The 14,013-nt window shown below is 52.0% G+C and overlaps 1 protein-coding gene across 5 annotated transcripts in view; it reads left to right on the top strand.

Moving 5' to 3' along the window:
• Positions 1–14,013, top strand: part of STK32B (serine/threonine kinase 32B) — a 397,346-nt gene that overhangs the window by 356,692 nt on the left and 26,641 nt on the right. For all 5 annotated transcript variants that reach the window (XM_060655452.3, XM_060655455.3, XM_078446274.2 and 2 more), the window contains one exon: positions 7,120–7,223. In XM_060655452.3, the coding sequence (XP_060511435.1) occupies positions 7,120–7,223 (104 nt within the window). The remainder of the gene's footprint in view (positions 1–7,119; positions 7,224–14,013) is intronic.

The raw sequence follows: 14,013 nt of genomic DNA, 5'->3' as shown, positions 1-14,013 counted from the left end.
CTGTGCTGACAGCTCAGAGCCTGGAGCCTGCTGTGGATTCTGTGTCCCCCCTTCTCTCTCTGCCCCTCTCCCACTCACGCTCTGTCTCTCGCTCTCAAAAAATCAATAAACATTTTTAAAAATTAAAAAAAAATGTTTTAAACATAGAAAGTATACGTTATGCGTGTGGATGTATGCATGTGGATTATTTTTTTTTTTTTTTAAATTTTTTTTAACGTTTATTTATTTTTGAGACAGAGAGACAGAGTATGAACGGGGGAGGATCAGAGAGAGAGGGAGACACAGAATCTGAAACAGGCTCCAGGCTCTGAGCCATCAGCACAGATGCCTGACGCGGGGCTTGAACTCATGAACCACGAGATCATGACCTGAGCTGAAGTCGGACGCTTAACCGACTGAGCCACCCAGGCGCCCCTCATGTGGATTATTTTTATTTTCAGCATATTTCAGCATAAACATGGTGTAATTTGGTGGAAGATGTCTGGATGTTGAGGGAGACCCAGCAAGGTTCTGATCATCGTTCTGGATGACCCCGGAGAAAGGGGGAGGGGACGCTGGGTTCAGATAAGGCTCTGAGTCTCCCAGCTGTGCCCCCAGGCCTGTTACTTAACTACTCCAAACCCCAGCTTCCAGGATTGAAGATCCTAATAGCGCTGCCTCCCAAGGCCCTTCCGAGGATCAAGTGGAGTGTGAAACCATAGTTCACGCCCTGTAAATATTAGCTTTGCTGAGGAGTAAATAATCTATGTGAAAAACCTTGAAGAACTTATAGCGCGTGGTCGATGTTCAATAAATGGCCACATCAGTATTGCAGCTCTCGGCGTCGTACGTAAAATCACAGCTCATGGTAATAAACAAACAGCTGTACTGTGCCCTGGGCTGAAAGTGGTAGGGAGGTGGTCCCATCCGGGCTTTTCCACTCACCATCTCCACGGCCCTGAAATTACCCCTTTACCCACTCAGTTTCTCCATTCGTGGCTTGGGTGCTTTGGGGCTGGGTGGGGATAACGTGTGAAGGAACTTTGCACCCTAGAAAGCTCTGCATGACTGATTTGTGCATCACGATGGTGGTTAGAGGTGTCGCTTCCAATGGCTGAAAATAGATTCGGGGTTGGCCCTTCCCCCACCAGGTCATTGCCAGAAGTTTTAATCAAGAAGGACTTGAGGAATTTCGTTCATCTCTTAAAAAAAAAAAAGTTTATTTATTTTGAGAGAGAGAGTGAGTGAATGAGAGCAGGAGAGAGGCAGAGAGAGAGAAGGAGACAGAGAATCTCAAGCAGGCTCTGCGCGGTCAGCACGGAGCCTGACGCAGGGCTCGAACTCACACACCGGGAGATCGTGACCTGAACTGAAACCAAGAATCAGATGTTTAACCGACTGAGCCGCAGAGGCACCCCCGTTCATCTCTAATCCAATATAGGGGTACTCAGACTTTGGATCCTGGACATCCTTTCTAGGTAAGGTCATAACCAACTCCTCTCACCTGCTTGGTGGGTCATTTGCTGTCCCGGGGAAGCAGGGCTGCCCCTCCACGGGGCTGTCATCACTCACTGTCCTCCAGGGAAACCCCAGTCCTGGCTGTGGCAGCGTTGACCCATCCCATTCCTTCCTGAGCCAGACTCAACAGCAGCTAGCTCAAATTCTGTGCTGTTTGAAGATTAAATAACTTTATCCTTGCCAAATTCCTAAAACAAGGCTTGTTGTGGGTGCCTGGGTGGCTCAGTTGGTTGAGCGTCCGACCTCCACTCAGGTCATGATCTCGCCGTCTGTGAGTTCAAGCCCCGCGTTGGGCTCTGTGCTGACAGCTTGGAGCCTGGAGCCTGTTTCAGATTCTGTGTCTCCCTCTCCCTCTGCCCCTCCCCCACTCATGCTCTGTCTCTGTCTCAAAAATAGACATTAAAAAAATTTTTTTAATAAAAAAAATAAATAAAACAAGGCTTGTTGGTACAAGCAAATGCTCCGTAAAGATTAGCTGCTTTTATTAGCAATGTCTTGAGAGCTTAGAACAGTGCTTGGCCTGGCGCCTGGGTGGGTCAGTAGGTTAAGTGTCTGATTCTTGATTTCGGCAGCTCAGGTCATGATCTCAGGGTTCATGAGTCCCAGCCCCGTGTCGGGCTCCGCACTGATAGTACAGAGGCTGCGTGGGGTTCTCTGTCTCCCTCTCTCTCTGCCCCTTCCCTGCTCACTCTCTCTCAAAAATAAATAAACATAAAAAAAAAAAAAAAAAAAGAACAGTGCTTGGCACATAGCAAGGTACATAGTTTGCTGTTTGTATTATAATCGTTCCTTTATTTGGTCAGTCCACACACCCTTCCCACATGTCTTCTCCACGCCCGAGATACAGGAATACCAAGGCCAGAGACCGTGACAGGCCCTGCCCTCGGGGAGCTCACAGTCTCCTGAAAAGCAGACTGATAAGCAAAAATGCATGGCGGGTGGGAATGTTGTCATGGAGAGATGCCTGGGGAAGGTGGGGTGAAGAGGAAAACCAAATCTAATCTGGGGGGGGGGGGGTCCTAAGAAAGAATGATATCAGAGAGGTGTTTTGAGGAGTACAGGACGCATGTAAAGAACTTTGCAGCATCTGGTACTTAACAGCTTCCTGGAGGCAGTGTCTCTGGAGCTGCACCCTTTGTGAGAGAGCCTACTGGATGAGGGGAGAGAGCAAGAGACAGACAGACAGATGGGGAGTTCTAGGAACATCGAACAGCGTGCGGATGAAGGCCGGGGTGGCGTGGGCAACCCCAGGGCCATGGTACAGCTCAGAAGATCTCCGGGCAGCACTAAGGACCCTGAGTGCCAGACCCCAGAAGTCCGGCTCACCTAACCGCACAGGTTCCCAGCCCTAGTACCTTGTCTCGCTCCACTAAAACTTAAAAAAAGACTCCAGGATCAGGTCAAATTTCCAAGCCACGTTTGCTATTGAGTTAGTCCCCTTCAAGAGCCAGTAAAGCACATGAGCCCATTAAAGGCTCTGAGAAGTCCAGCAGGAAGGAACGTGGTTGAACCTCGTCTTTTCCCGGACACGTTTGACCTCAGCATCCTTCCTCCTCCAAAATGTATTCGCCTCACGCGGAGCTGATGGTATTCCCAGGAGCACAGATCATAAAACAGCCGTGAGGTCAGGGAGACCTTTAAGCTGGGTGCAACCGTGGCCTGCGTCCCGGATCAGAAAGCCAACTCCCCCGTCAGAATTGAGAAGGACAGACTGGAGAAGACGACTCTGGAGGCCTGAGGACTGGTGGGGAGGCCGCTGCAGGACATCTGAGCAAGGGCTGTCAGTCCACACAGAGGAGGAAGCGGGTACAGGAGCTGTGCCTGGTGGAGTCACCTGGCTCTGATGGTGGAATTTAACTTACAGTGGTGCGTCCCCTGAACCTGGGAGTCAGGATCAGGGTTCTAGACTTAACAGCAGGGCTAGCGAGGGGGTGGCCGAGGCAAACCATTCCTCCCCCTCAAGCCCTGTGGCCAGTTCCAAAAGGGAGGGGACGATGCAAGGTGGTTTCCAAGGGACCCTTCGCTTCCGTCGTGCTAACACTCTAAGGCCACCAGCCATCTCTGCTTCTGAGGCATGGTCCGGCTTTATGGCATCAGGGGTGAAAGAGCCAACGGATGTGCATTATTAAATGCCTACTGTATACTTGGCTGAGCGCCAGGCCCTGGGAGGGAAGGAAGGCGTAAGGGAGCATCAGGACCCGTCCTCACATAACTCCTGGCAGTCACCTTAGTACAGGAGAAAGGACTCTGGAGTCAGAAGACCGAGGGAGGCGAAGCCCAGCTCTGCCACACCAGCTAGATGGCCTGGGGCAAGTCCATGGCCCCTCTTAGTGATCTCCTTGGGCTGTACAACAAAGTACACAAACACAAGAGAAGGTCACTCCCTCGACGTTCTGGAGGCCAAATCCTTACCAAGATGTCAGCAGGGCTGTGCTCCCTCGGGAGACTCTAGGGGAGGACCCTTCCTTGCCTCTTCTGGCCTCCATTGGCTCCAGGGGTTCCTGGGTTTGTGGCCTCTCCAGTCTCTGCTCCCACCACCCTCTCTGTGTCTCCAACCCCCTTCTTTTCTCTCCTATAAGGACGTCAGTAATTGGGTTTAGCGTGGGCCCTACAATTTATCTTGAGATGATTTTATCTTGAATCCTTAATTATATCTGCAAAGAGGCTGCTTCCAAATAGAGTCCCGTTCACAGGTACCAGAGGTTAGCACTTGGATATAGCTTTGGAGGGATAGTATTCAACCCACCACACCCCTTCATGCCTCTCCTGTCTCCTCTGAAAATGGAGATCATTATAGCACCTGCCTCATTGGGTGCCTGGGGCATCATAAGACCCTCGGCCTGGACCCTGGACAGCTGGTTGTTCTTTTTCCTCCATCCACATTCGGGAGGAGTCTCGAACCTGACCTCCAGCTTTATACCTGCCCGGTGCTCTCGCTTCGACGCACCGTGATTCCGGGCCACCAAAGCGCTCATTTCGGTGGCATGTGGACGATGACAAAAATGTTTTTCATGTTGTGTCGTCAGCCCCAAGTGTGCACGAGAGGCAAGAATGTCACCGTCTCTGGGAGTGCAGTCACGGGCCACAGACATTTGTCACTTGATGGGTCATGACAGCCAGGACGGAATGCTGCTTGTACCCTGAATTCTGAATGGGCTGGGGCTGCTGGACCTGTCAGGGATTTATGGGGAGCACATCCGTGCACACAGCCATCGCTGCAGTCGTGGGCGCGTCCCTGCCTCCTGCACTCGCTGTGCCCATGGGCTGGGCCAGGTGCGCAGACTGAGAGGCAGGGAAGGAAGTCCCTCGAGATCGGAGCCCAGCCTCAGGCTCATGGTCGGATCCAGTGGGTTACAGAGGAGCACAGCTCGGTGCTAGCGCCTGCGAAGGAGTCAAGTAACTGCTCACAGGATGCCTAATGAACAGGCAAGATCCCCACCTCTGAAGGCAGGTCGATCTACAATGGAAAGAACGGGCCGACACAAAGATGCTAAAAATGTGCAAGTCAGGGTCTGGAGACCAGTAGGTCATGAGGATGAAGTTTAGGGTGGCCCCCAGGCTTCGGGGTGACGGGGTGGACGGCGTTGAGGCTAAGCGTGACGGGGGAAGAGATTTGAATGCCAATTCTAGCAATGCAAGCCATGCCCGAGATTTCCGGAGCGCTCCCTCTGGACCAGCCAGGCATCGGGCTGAACCCTTGGCACATAGTATCTTATTTAATCCTCATCACGGCTCGATGAATAAACCGTTCTTATTATCCGCATTTCACCAAACTGAGACAGACGCTTAAGTCACTTGCTAAACTCCTTTCCAGCCACACCGACCTGCTTTCGGTTTCCCAGCACACCACATCAGTTCCCTTGTGAGGCTCAACTAACCCGAGGGGACATCTGCTCAGATTCCCAGTCCTGCCTCCCCCCAATTTAGGCTGAGTGACTTTTTGTGCTTAAGGAAAAATCGATACAAACGTTACTTCAAACAGGGATTCTGCCAGTGTATAAGGCACACCTCAGCTTTGCACCTCCTGGCTGTGGGACTTCCTTCACGCCTCCGTCCCTCTCTGAGCCTCATCTGTAAAATGGGCCCCATGCAAACGTGACCCTGAGGGCTCTTGTGAAGAGGAAAGGAGAACCCGTGGGTGAGTGTGCCCTCTAAGATACGAAGCAAGTGGAGAGCATCGCCGGGGCGGCCGGTGTGTGGCGGCTGGTTGGGGGCAGGTGTCCAGCAGCCCAAGGGCACAGCGTCCGTGTCGCCTGCCTCGTCCAGCCCTCCCCGTTCCCATGCTCACTGAAGGCCATTCTGAAAACTGAGTCGCGACCTCTTTAATCACAGCACATTGTGGTTCCAAGGGACAGATTTCGGCTGCTGTGACGACTGCAAAATGGAATTATGTCTGCAAATTAATTTGCTGGAAAGGATCCACATTTCCCAAAGTTTTTCTGGAAGCCGAGACGAGCAATCAGAGCATAGATGCCCTCCTGGCCTCGTTGATTTTGGGGCGAGGCAGTGAGATGACCCCGCCACTCGGCACGTCAGGGCGCCTCAGGGCCAAGGGACCCCCCAGCACCACCGCAGTGCCCTGAAGAATAAGAATCAGGGCCCAGCACACTCGGCCGTCCAGCCTTCAGTTTTCGCTCAGCTGACGTGAGATCGATTCACAGACCAAAACTCGCCGTTTTAAAGGAGCAATTCTGTGGCATGGAGTACATTCTCAGCACCACCCAGCCACCACCTCTGTCTAGTTCCAGAACGTCTTCGTGTCCCCCAGAGGACACCCATTCAGTGGTCACCCCCCATCTGCCCCTCCCCCAGCCTGGGGCACCTGCCATCTGCCTTCTGTCTCTGGATTTTCCAACTCGGGGAGATCCTCGTAGATCCCACCTATGCTAAACTAAAACGGTTTCCTGAGATTGGCAGCAGACTCAAAGGGTCCCAAACGTCCCCGGTTGTCGGCATGCCTGACCCGGCGTCAGTGCCAGAAGCAGAGTGACATTTGTCAAGGTGCAGTTTCTTCCCCTTAGCTGAGATCTTACCCCACCCGTGTTCGTGCTGCCTGGGATTCCCGCTCCCCCAACACACCTCCCCCCAGCAGACGGCCTCCACCCCGCACTTGGTGCACCCCATTTGGTTTTTAATTTTTTAATTTTTTTAAATGTTTCTTGAAAACTCCTTTTATTTAAAAATGTTTTTTAACGTTTATTTATTTTTAAGAGACAGAGCATGAGCAGGGGAGGGGCAGAGAGAGAGGGAGACACAGAATCCGAAGCAGGCCCCAGGCTCCGAGCTGTCAGCACAGAGCCCGATGTGGGGCTCGAACTCACGGACCGCGAGATCATGACCTGAGCTGAAGTCGGATGCTCCACCGACTGGGCCACCTGGGTGCTCCGGAGCACCCCATTTGGGTGCCTCCCCGGGGGACACACCTGTGTTTCCGGGGATGCCTGAATCTTGTTCTCGAGCCCGCTTGTGGCTTACAGAGGGCAGGAACCACGTGGCACAGTGGACCGAGTCCTGGCTCCGCCCTCCGAGAAGCTGGGTTACTGTCCCCATGTCCCCTCTCTGAGGGCTGGTGAGTATAAACTGTGACGCGCAGTGACATCATCTTTGTCCTGTCTTTGGCAGCCCCAGAAGTGTTCCAGGTGTATGTGGAGGGAGGCCCCGGCTACTCGTACCCCGTCGACTGGTGGTCCCTGGGTATCACGGCCTACGAGCTGCTGCGGGGCTGGGTAAGATGTGTGCCTGCACGGGGAGCACGGGGAGCACGGGGAGCAGGGGCTCAGGTCCACCCGGACTGGGGTGCTGTCGGCCAGACGTTCGGCTGGGGAGGCGTGCACGCGTGAGGAGTCAGAGGCCCCGGGTCTCCGTCCTGATCATCTGTGTGCCTGGGGTCCCTGAGCATTAGAGGGGCCCCGAGAGAGCTCCTGGTCCAGCCGCCTCACTCTGCTGGCGGGAAAAGGACGTCCCAGCGGGGAAGATCTTCCGTCAAGGCCAGCAGCTCGAATGCCCTGAGCACCTCGGCATCGTGGTTTCAGACGCTGCCGTCTTTCATCCCACGACGCTGCATCCGTGCCTGACCCTCCAGCTCATTTCGAGGCTCTTTCAGTATAAGGCCATGTTCCTTTCCTCTTTATGTGTTTTCCCTGTATCTGCCCTGAGCACAGAGGTAGATGTCCCATAAAATCGGGGCGTTCGGTACGTACTTTTGTTTGTGTTTCACTGAATGCGGTAGCCAAAGACAAGTAACGGCGACTAAGAACTCATTTTTATTTTGGCGGAAAGAATTATGACGAGCTCATCTCGAGGCGTTTGTTCTCTGCACAAGAATCGTTTGCAAACAATGCCCCTTGACCTTGGTTTCCCTGTGGGTGCAACGGGGTAACAGCCTTCGGTCGGTTTCATGGAGCTGCGGTTACCGCAGGGTCTCTCGGCGCTGCCGGAAGGAGACGTGGGATTTGCGTGTCACTTGCCTTGTCCAGCAACAGTGTCCCTGCCCAGAGCCACGATTTTCAGTGCGTCACAGTCATTTGTGTCCACGCACATCCAGGCCAGCGGAAGTGCACTCCCCGAAGGCAGGGGGCACCAGTGTGTGTGATACAGGGTGAGGAAGGAAGGAAGGAAGGAAGGAAGGAAGGGAGGGAGGGAGAGAGGGAGGGAGGAAGAAGGAAGGAAGGAAGGAAAGAAGGAAGGAAGGAAGGAAGGAAGGAAGGAAGGAAGGAAGGAAGGATGAGAGCAGTTTGCAAGCTGTCAAAGCCATGGGAATGCAAATATTATTATTTTCCATCCTGTAGTTTAAGCGACTATTGTGTGGTCCCGATCTCAGTGACCTCCTCTGAATGCCTCAAAAACATAATTACTACATGTGATGTGTCTAGAATTTAAAAAATATATATGTGAATATATATGAACTTGTTAGTTTTCTCAGGCACTGAATGAAAAAAATCCATCTTATTCTTGGGTGGTTCCTTGGTCATCTGCCGGTTTCGTTGGTGCTGGTTTCATTGAGAGTCCCTAACGCTGTATGACCACAGGACACAGGCATCCTTCAGATGCTATTTGTCTGATATCCTCAGTCACGCAGATACCCTGGGTGAGCGGTTGCCCCAGGCATGACTGGGTGTTCACCAGCGGAAAGTCCATTGTCTGTGTTAAATAAAAATCAGTCGGGTACATTTGCAGATGTAATTGGCTTTATCGTTTTCTAAGTGACGACATTTTGGGCCCGTGGGGTTTTTTTGTTGTTTTTCTTTTTGTTTTCATTTTTGTTTAACATCTGTCATTCCTCACGGGTCAGAACAGTCAAAGATGAGGACTTGACAAAAAGGCCCAAGGATAGAGTGGCTCTTGCTGGTTCCAAAATGAATTGTGTCACTTTTAATTCGACTGAGTTTTCTACTCAGAGATTCAAATGCCATGTTCAGGAGAAGAAGGACAGGCACACAGTGGGATTGGAGCCTTCGGCACGGGGACAGAGTGGTTGGTTCAGTGAAAGGACACCTGTTATGTGCTCGTGTAAACCTTTCTCACAGATGTCTTGGTCTGGCTTCACCTTGGACAGGTTTTGCAAATACTCGGCTGTTTTTCTTTTTTTTCTTTTTTCTTTTTCCATTTTTATTTATTTATTTATTTATTTATTTATTTATTTATTTATTTAATATGAACTTTATTGTCAAATTGGTTTCCATACAACACCCAGCGCTCTTCCCAAAAGGTGCCCTCCTCAATACCCACCACCCACCCTCCCCTCCCTCCCACCTCCCATCAACCCTCAGTTTGTTCTCAGCTTTTAAGAGTCTCTTATGCTTTGGCTCTCTCCCACTCTAACCTCTTTTTTTTTTTTTTTTTCCCCTTCCCCTCCCCCATGGGTTTCTGTTACGTTTCTCAGGATCCACATAAGAGTGAAACCATATGGTATCTGTCTTTCTCTGTATGGCTTATTTCACTTAGCATCACACTCTCCAGTTCCATCCACGTTGCTACAAAGGGCCATATTTCGTTCTTTCTCATTGCCACGTAGTACTCCATTGTGTATATAAACCACAATTTCTTTATCCATTCATCAGTTGATGGACATTTAGGCTCTTTCCATAATTTGGCTATTGTTGAGAGTGCTGCTATAAACATTGGGGTACAAGTGCCCCTATGAATCAGTACTCCTGTATTCCTTGGGTAAATTCCTAGCAGTGCTATTGCTGGGTCATAGGGTAGGTCTATTTTTAATTTTCTGAGGAACCTCCACACTGTTTTCCAGAGCGGCTGCACCAGTTTGCATTCCCACCAGCAGTGCAAGAGGGTTCCCGTTTCTCCACATCCTCTCCAGCATCTATGGGCTCCTGATTGGTTCATTTTGGCCACTCTGACTGGTGTGAGGTGATATTTCAGTGTGGTTTTGATTTTTATTTCCCTGATGAGGAGCGATGTTGAGCATCTTTTCATGTGCCTGTTGGCCATCCGGATGTCTTCTTTAGAGAAGTGTCTATTCGTGTTTTCTGCCCATTTCTTCACGGGTTATTTGTTTTTTGGGTGTGGAGTTTGGTGAGTTCTTTGTAGATTTTGGATACTAGCCCTTTGTCCGATATGTCATTTGCAAATATCTTTTCCCATTCCGTTGGTTGCCTTTTAGTTTTGTTGGTTGTTTCCTTTGCAGTGCAGAAGCTTTTTATCTTCATAAGGTCCCAGTAGTTCATTTTTGCTTTTAATTCCCTTGCCTTTGGGGATGTGTCAAGTAAGAAATTGCTACAGCTGAGGTCAGAGAGGTCTTTTCCTGCTTTCTCCTCTAGGGTTTTGATGGTTTCCTGTCTCACATTCAGGTCCTTTACCCATTTTGAGTTTATTTTTGTGAATGGTGTGAGAAAGTGGTCTAGTTTCAATCTTCTGCATGTTGCTGTCCAGTTCTCCCAGCACCATTTGTTAAAGAGACTGTCTTTTTTCCACTGGATGTTCTTTCCTGCTTTGTCAAAGATGAGTTGGCCATACGTTTGTGGGTCTAGTTCTGGGGTTTCTATTCTATTCCATTGGTCTCTGTGTCTGTTTTTGTGCCAATACCATGCTGTCTTGATGATTACAGCTTTGTTCGGCTCTCTGTTTTTCATACCGGAAACAATCACATTTAGTAAAAAAAGCTATCCCAGAAAACACTCCTAAGTTTACCTCTGGGGTGTGTAAACATAGGGGTTGTCCTTCCTTCTCAAATTCCAACACCGTGTCAGTGTCAGTGACACTGTCATTATCCACCTGTTTGTTCCTTGATGGCCTCCAAAGCCAGGGAGTTTTTCACCTCCAAAAGATGGAAGTCATGATGGGAACTTTCCGGTGTGTGCTCTCCGATCTTAGAGCTGGAAAGGATGAGATATGTGGGTGGGAAATGGATAAGACCAATACAGCCTGCTGGCTAGGGACCCAGAAATACTCTAGACCCAACCTGGGAAACAGCTGTCTCTCCCTCAATGCTCTGTAGGGAGAGCCCAGGAATCGAGTGTCATTAATCGAGTGTCATTCTATGCCTAAATGCAGAGCATCCGGGAGCCTGGTTGGATCTTGCAGCCTGGACCAGGGTCATAAGGAGGCTCTCTTAGCCTGATCCCAGTCCTCACCCCGCAGGCGCGCTAAGTGAAAGAGAGACCAAGAAAGTGTCACCCTCTTAGAGCACAGGCACCTTGGTCACCCCAGACGGTGAGCACACCCTCTGATTAGAACAGGGGGAGGAGAGGTGTGAGAAGGAGGTTTCCTGCCCACAGACTCAGAGAAGGGACTGGGGATCTCAGCATGGCCGATGTCCCCAGGCATCCCTGACAGGTGATTACCACCTAAGGGCTGATTCCCCTCTGCATCCAGGGAGCTCATAGAACCGGTTTCATTTTTTGACAGCTTGCAAGGCTAGAAAGTGTTTCCTCTCACCCACCTGAAAGCCGCTTTGTCCTAGCAGACAAAGAGGATCCTAGAGGAATTCACAGGGTCACACCCTGGCCCTGCCAGGTGCCTTGTCTGTGATCTTAACCAAAGCCAATAAACAGATCGGGTGCTTAGAATCCTCATGTCTCAACTGGGAAAAAAGAAATTAATAATATCTACCCAACAGGGTCGCTTTGAGAATTAAGTCATTCCGATGATGCAAATTACCCTGCATGTGCCTGATGAATGTCAACGATGGTCTGCTTCTTGCTGTGATTCCTGCCCCGGGGGCGGGGGGGGGGGGGGGGGGCTGCCAGCAGCAGGCCTGCGTCCTCTCTGACTCAGCCCCTTTACAGCTGGAGACGGGGCACGGGGAGTGGAGGCTGGGTCCCGCCTGGTTGGTGAGCCCCTGCGGGAAGGCCCAGGGGCCTGGGGAGCAGAGGTCCGTGTCCCTTCCCCACTCTAGGCGCCTCGGTGCTCTGATTCCGGCTTGGTCACTTGGCTCCTCTGAGTCCCAGCTTCCTCCTTCATCAAATGGGGATTATGAGGCCCACCCACAGGGTCACGGCGGGGATGACGTGAGAAAACGTGGGCAGAGCACACGCAGCGTCTGGCACCCAGGAAGCTTGCTGATTATCAAATAAGTATGTTCCGGAGACAGGTCGATGAAGATAAAGTGCTGAGGACTTGCTCAGAGGAGCGTGGGAGAGTGTGTGAGGGAGGAGACACTTAGGCCGGGTCACATAGGAGCCGCTGGAGGGAACAGTGTGAGTATAGATGGGGAAGGGCCGCTGAGGTGGACACAGCGAACATCTCTGACTGACTAGCAGTCAGGACGGTCAGAGGACGGCCCGTAAAAGACCCCGAGAACAGCCGGAGGCACTGGGCTTCACCCTGTAGGCATCATGGTGCTGTCTGTGGCCGCATCAGCACAACGGTTGAGCGAGGGTGTCCTTCGGAATCACACGTTGCTGGGCTCACCTCCCGGCTTCGCCGCGCAGTCTCTGAACGATCGGCGGTGAGCCCGTTTCTCATCTATCAGATGAGGGGACAGGGTTCCTCGACTTTGGCACTGTGGATGCTGGGGGACCGGGAATGCTTTGTGGTGGGGGCCGTCCTGGGCAGCGCAGGACATTCAGGAGCACCCCGGGCCTCCACCTACCAGAGGCCGGCAGAAACCTCCCCTCTGCCTCACGACAACCCAAAATATCTCCAAACATCAGCCAATTTAAATCGCTCCTGTTTGCGAACCTCTGCCGTGTAGTAACCGGGACCGAATGAGGCCCCGCATGCACTGCATGGCACGGAGCGGGGCTCTCGAAGTGGACAAAGGGTGAGCCCCCAAACCCCCCCGTGGTGCCATCCCAACCACCTCCCTGACCTTGTCTTTGACCCCAGTCAGCACTTCTCCCTGCGGCCGGGTAGAGAGAGAAGGTTGGGGGTGCAGAGAGGGGATGAATAAAGAGGGAGGGTGTGTGGAGCTCCCCTGGAGGGCGGGGCGCAGAACTAAAGAACTTGGGGTACGCGGGACGGGCAGGCTCGACCGCAGAACCAGGGAATTATTGGCACGTGAACCTGACGGAAGGAGGGAGGTGGTCCTGGGGTTGAACGCTGACGTCTTGTCCCTTGGTAAAGCAGAGAGAGCACTGTGCCAGGAGTCAGGACCTGGGAGGAAACAGACTCTGTGACCTCACTCTCCAGGTTTTACGTCTCCATTAAGGGAGGGGAAGGAGCGGGGGTTGTCGCGTGGTTTCCAGGCCGCATTTCCTGGGCCTCTGGCACCCAGCACAGGTAGTTCAACAGTTCTGAGGAGGGGGACGTGATGTCTCTGGCTTTGGACGTTTCATAGCCCGAGGACCTGTTCTTTGCTTTCATCTGTTCCGCGTTTGAGATCTGGAGGGAAGAGGTGTGGGGGACACACACACACACACACACACACACACACATCGGATTGGACGGTCCCCAAAGCCCAGCTCAGCTCTGGCTGTCCAAATAACAAGTCTGCAACAATTCCGTTCCCCCCCTTCCACTTCTCGGTCAATTGGGGTTTTCTGTAAACCGGGGGTTCTGGAATGGAGACACACATGCGCTCCACAATGCGTCTGTCCGGTGTCCCGCTGCGAAAATCACTTTCGCCAGTGGTTCACGTGATTGCTTTACCTTAGAAATGCCACTTGCTTTCCGGAGTCAACACATCCTAAGGCCAGTGCGTGCGAACTAAGCTTCCATAGAATTCTTTACCCCAAGCAGATGGAATATCGATCTGAGTATTTGCCGATATCCTTGTAGAGGGAGCTGGGTTTCTCTACAGCCGTCCGAACGGACGAAGGCTGAACCTAAAGCCGCTGAGCGTATTCTGCGCACGGTGTTCCGCGCTTAGCTGGGAACGTATTTAACTGCTGTGTTGGCCTCGTGGCTTGTCGGGGTTACCATTATTATTGGTCTGGCTCCCTCCAGAAGTGGAGAGAAGGACAGAGCTAGAGAGTGGCCGGCTTGGAGGTCGGGTGGCGAGGCAGATTGATCACGCTTGTCGCTGGCTGGTTCTCCGGTTGGGCACTCGGCATGGTGAGCTCTGGTGGCATCGAGGAAAGAGCGGCAAAGGAGATCCTGCATCTCTGTGGGACGCGG

This window comes from Panthera onca, chromosome B1 (genome assembly GCF_046562875.1).
Source record: "Panthera onca isolate mPanOnc1 chromosome B1, mPanOnc1 haplotype 2, whole genome shotgun sequence".
NCBI classification, from domain to species: domain Eukaryota; kingdom Metazoa; phylum Chordata; class Mammalia; order Carnivora; family Felidae; genus Panthera; species Panthera onca.
The sequence above is the reverse complement of the archived record's forward strand: the minus strand, read 5'-3'. Positions and strand labels throughout refer to the sequence as shown.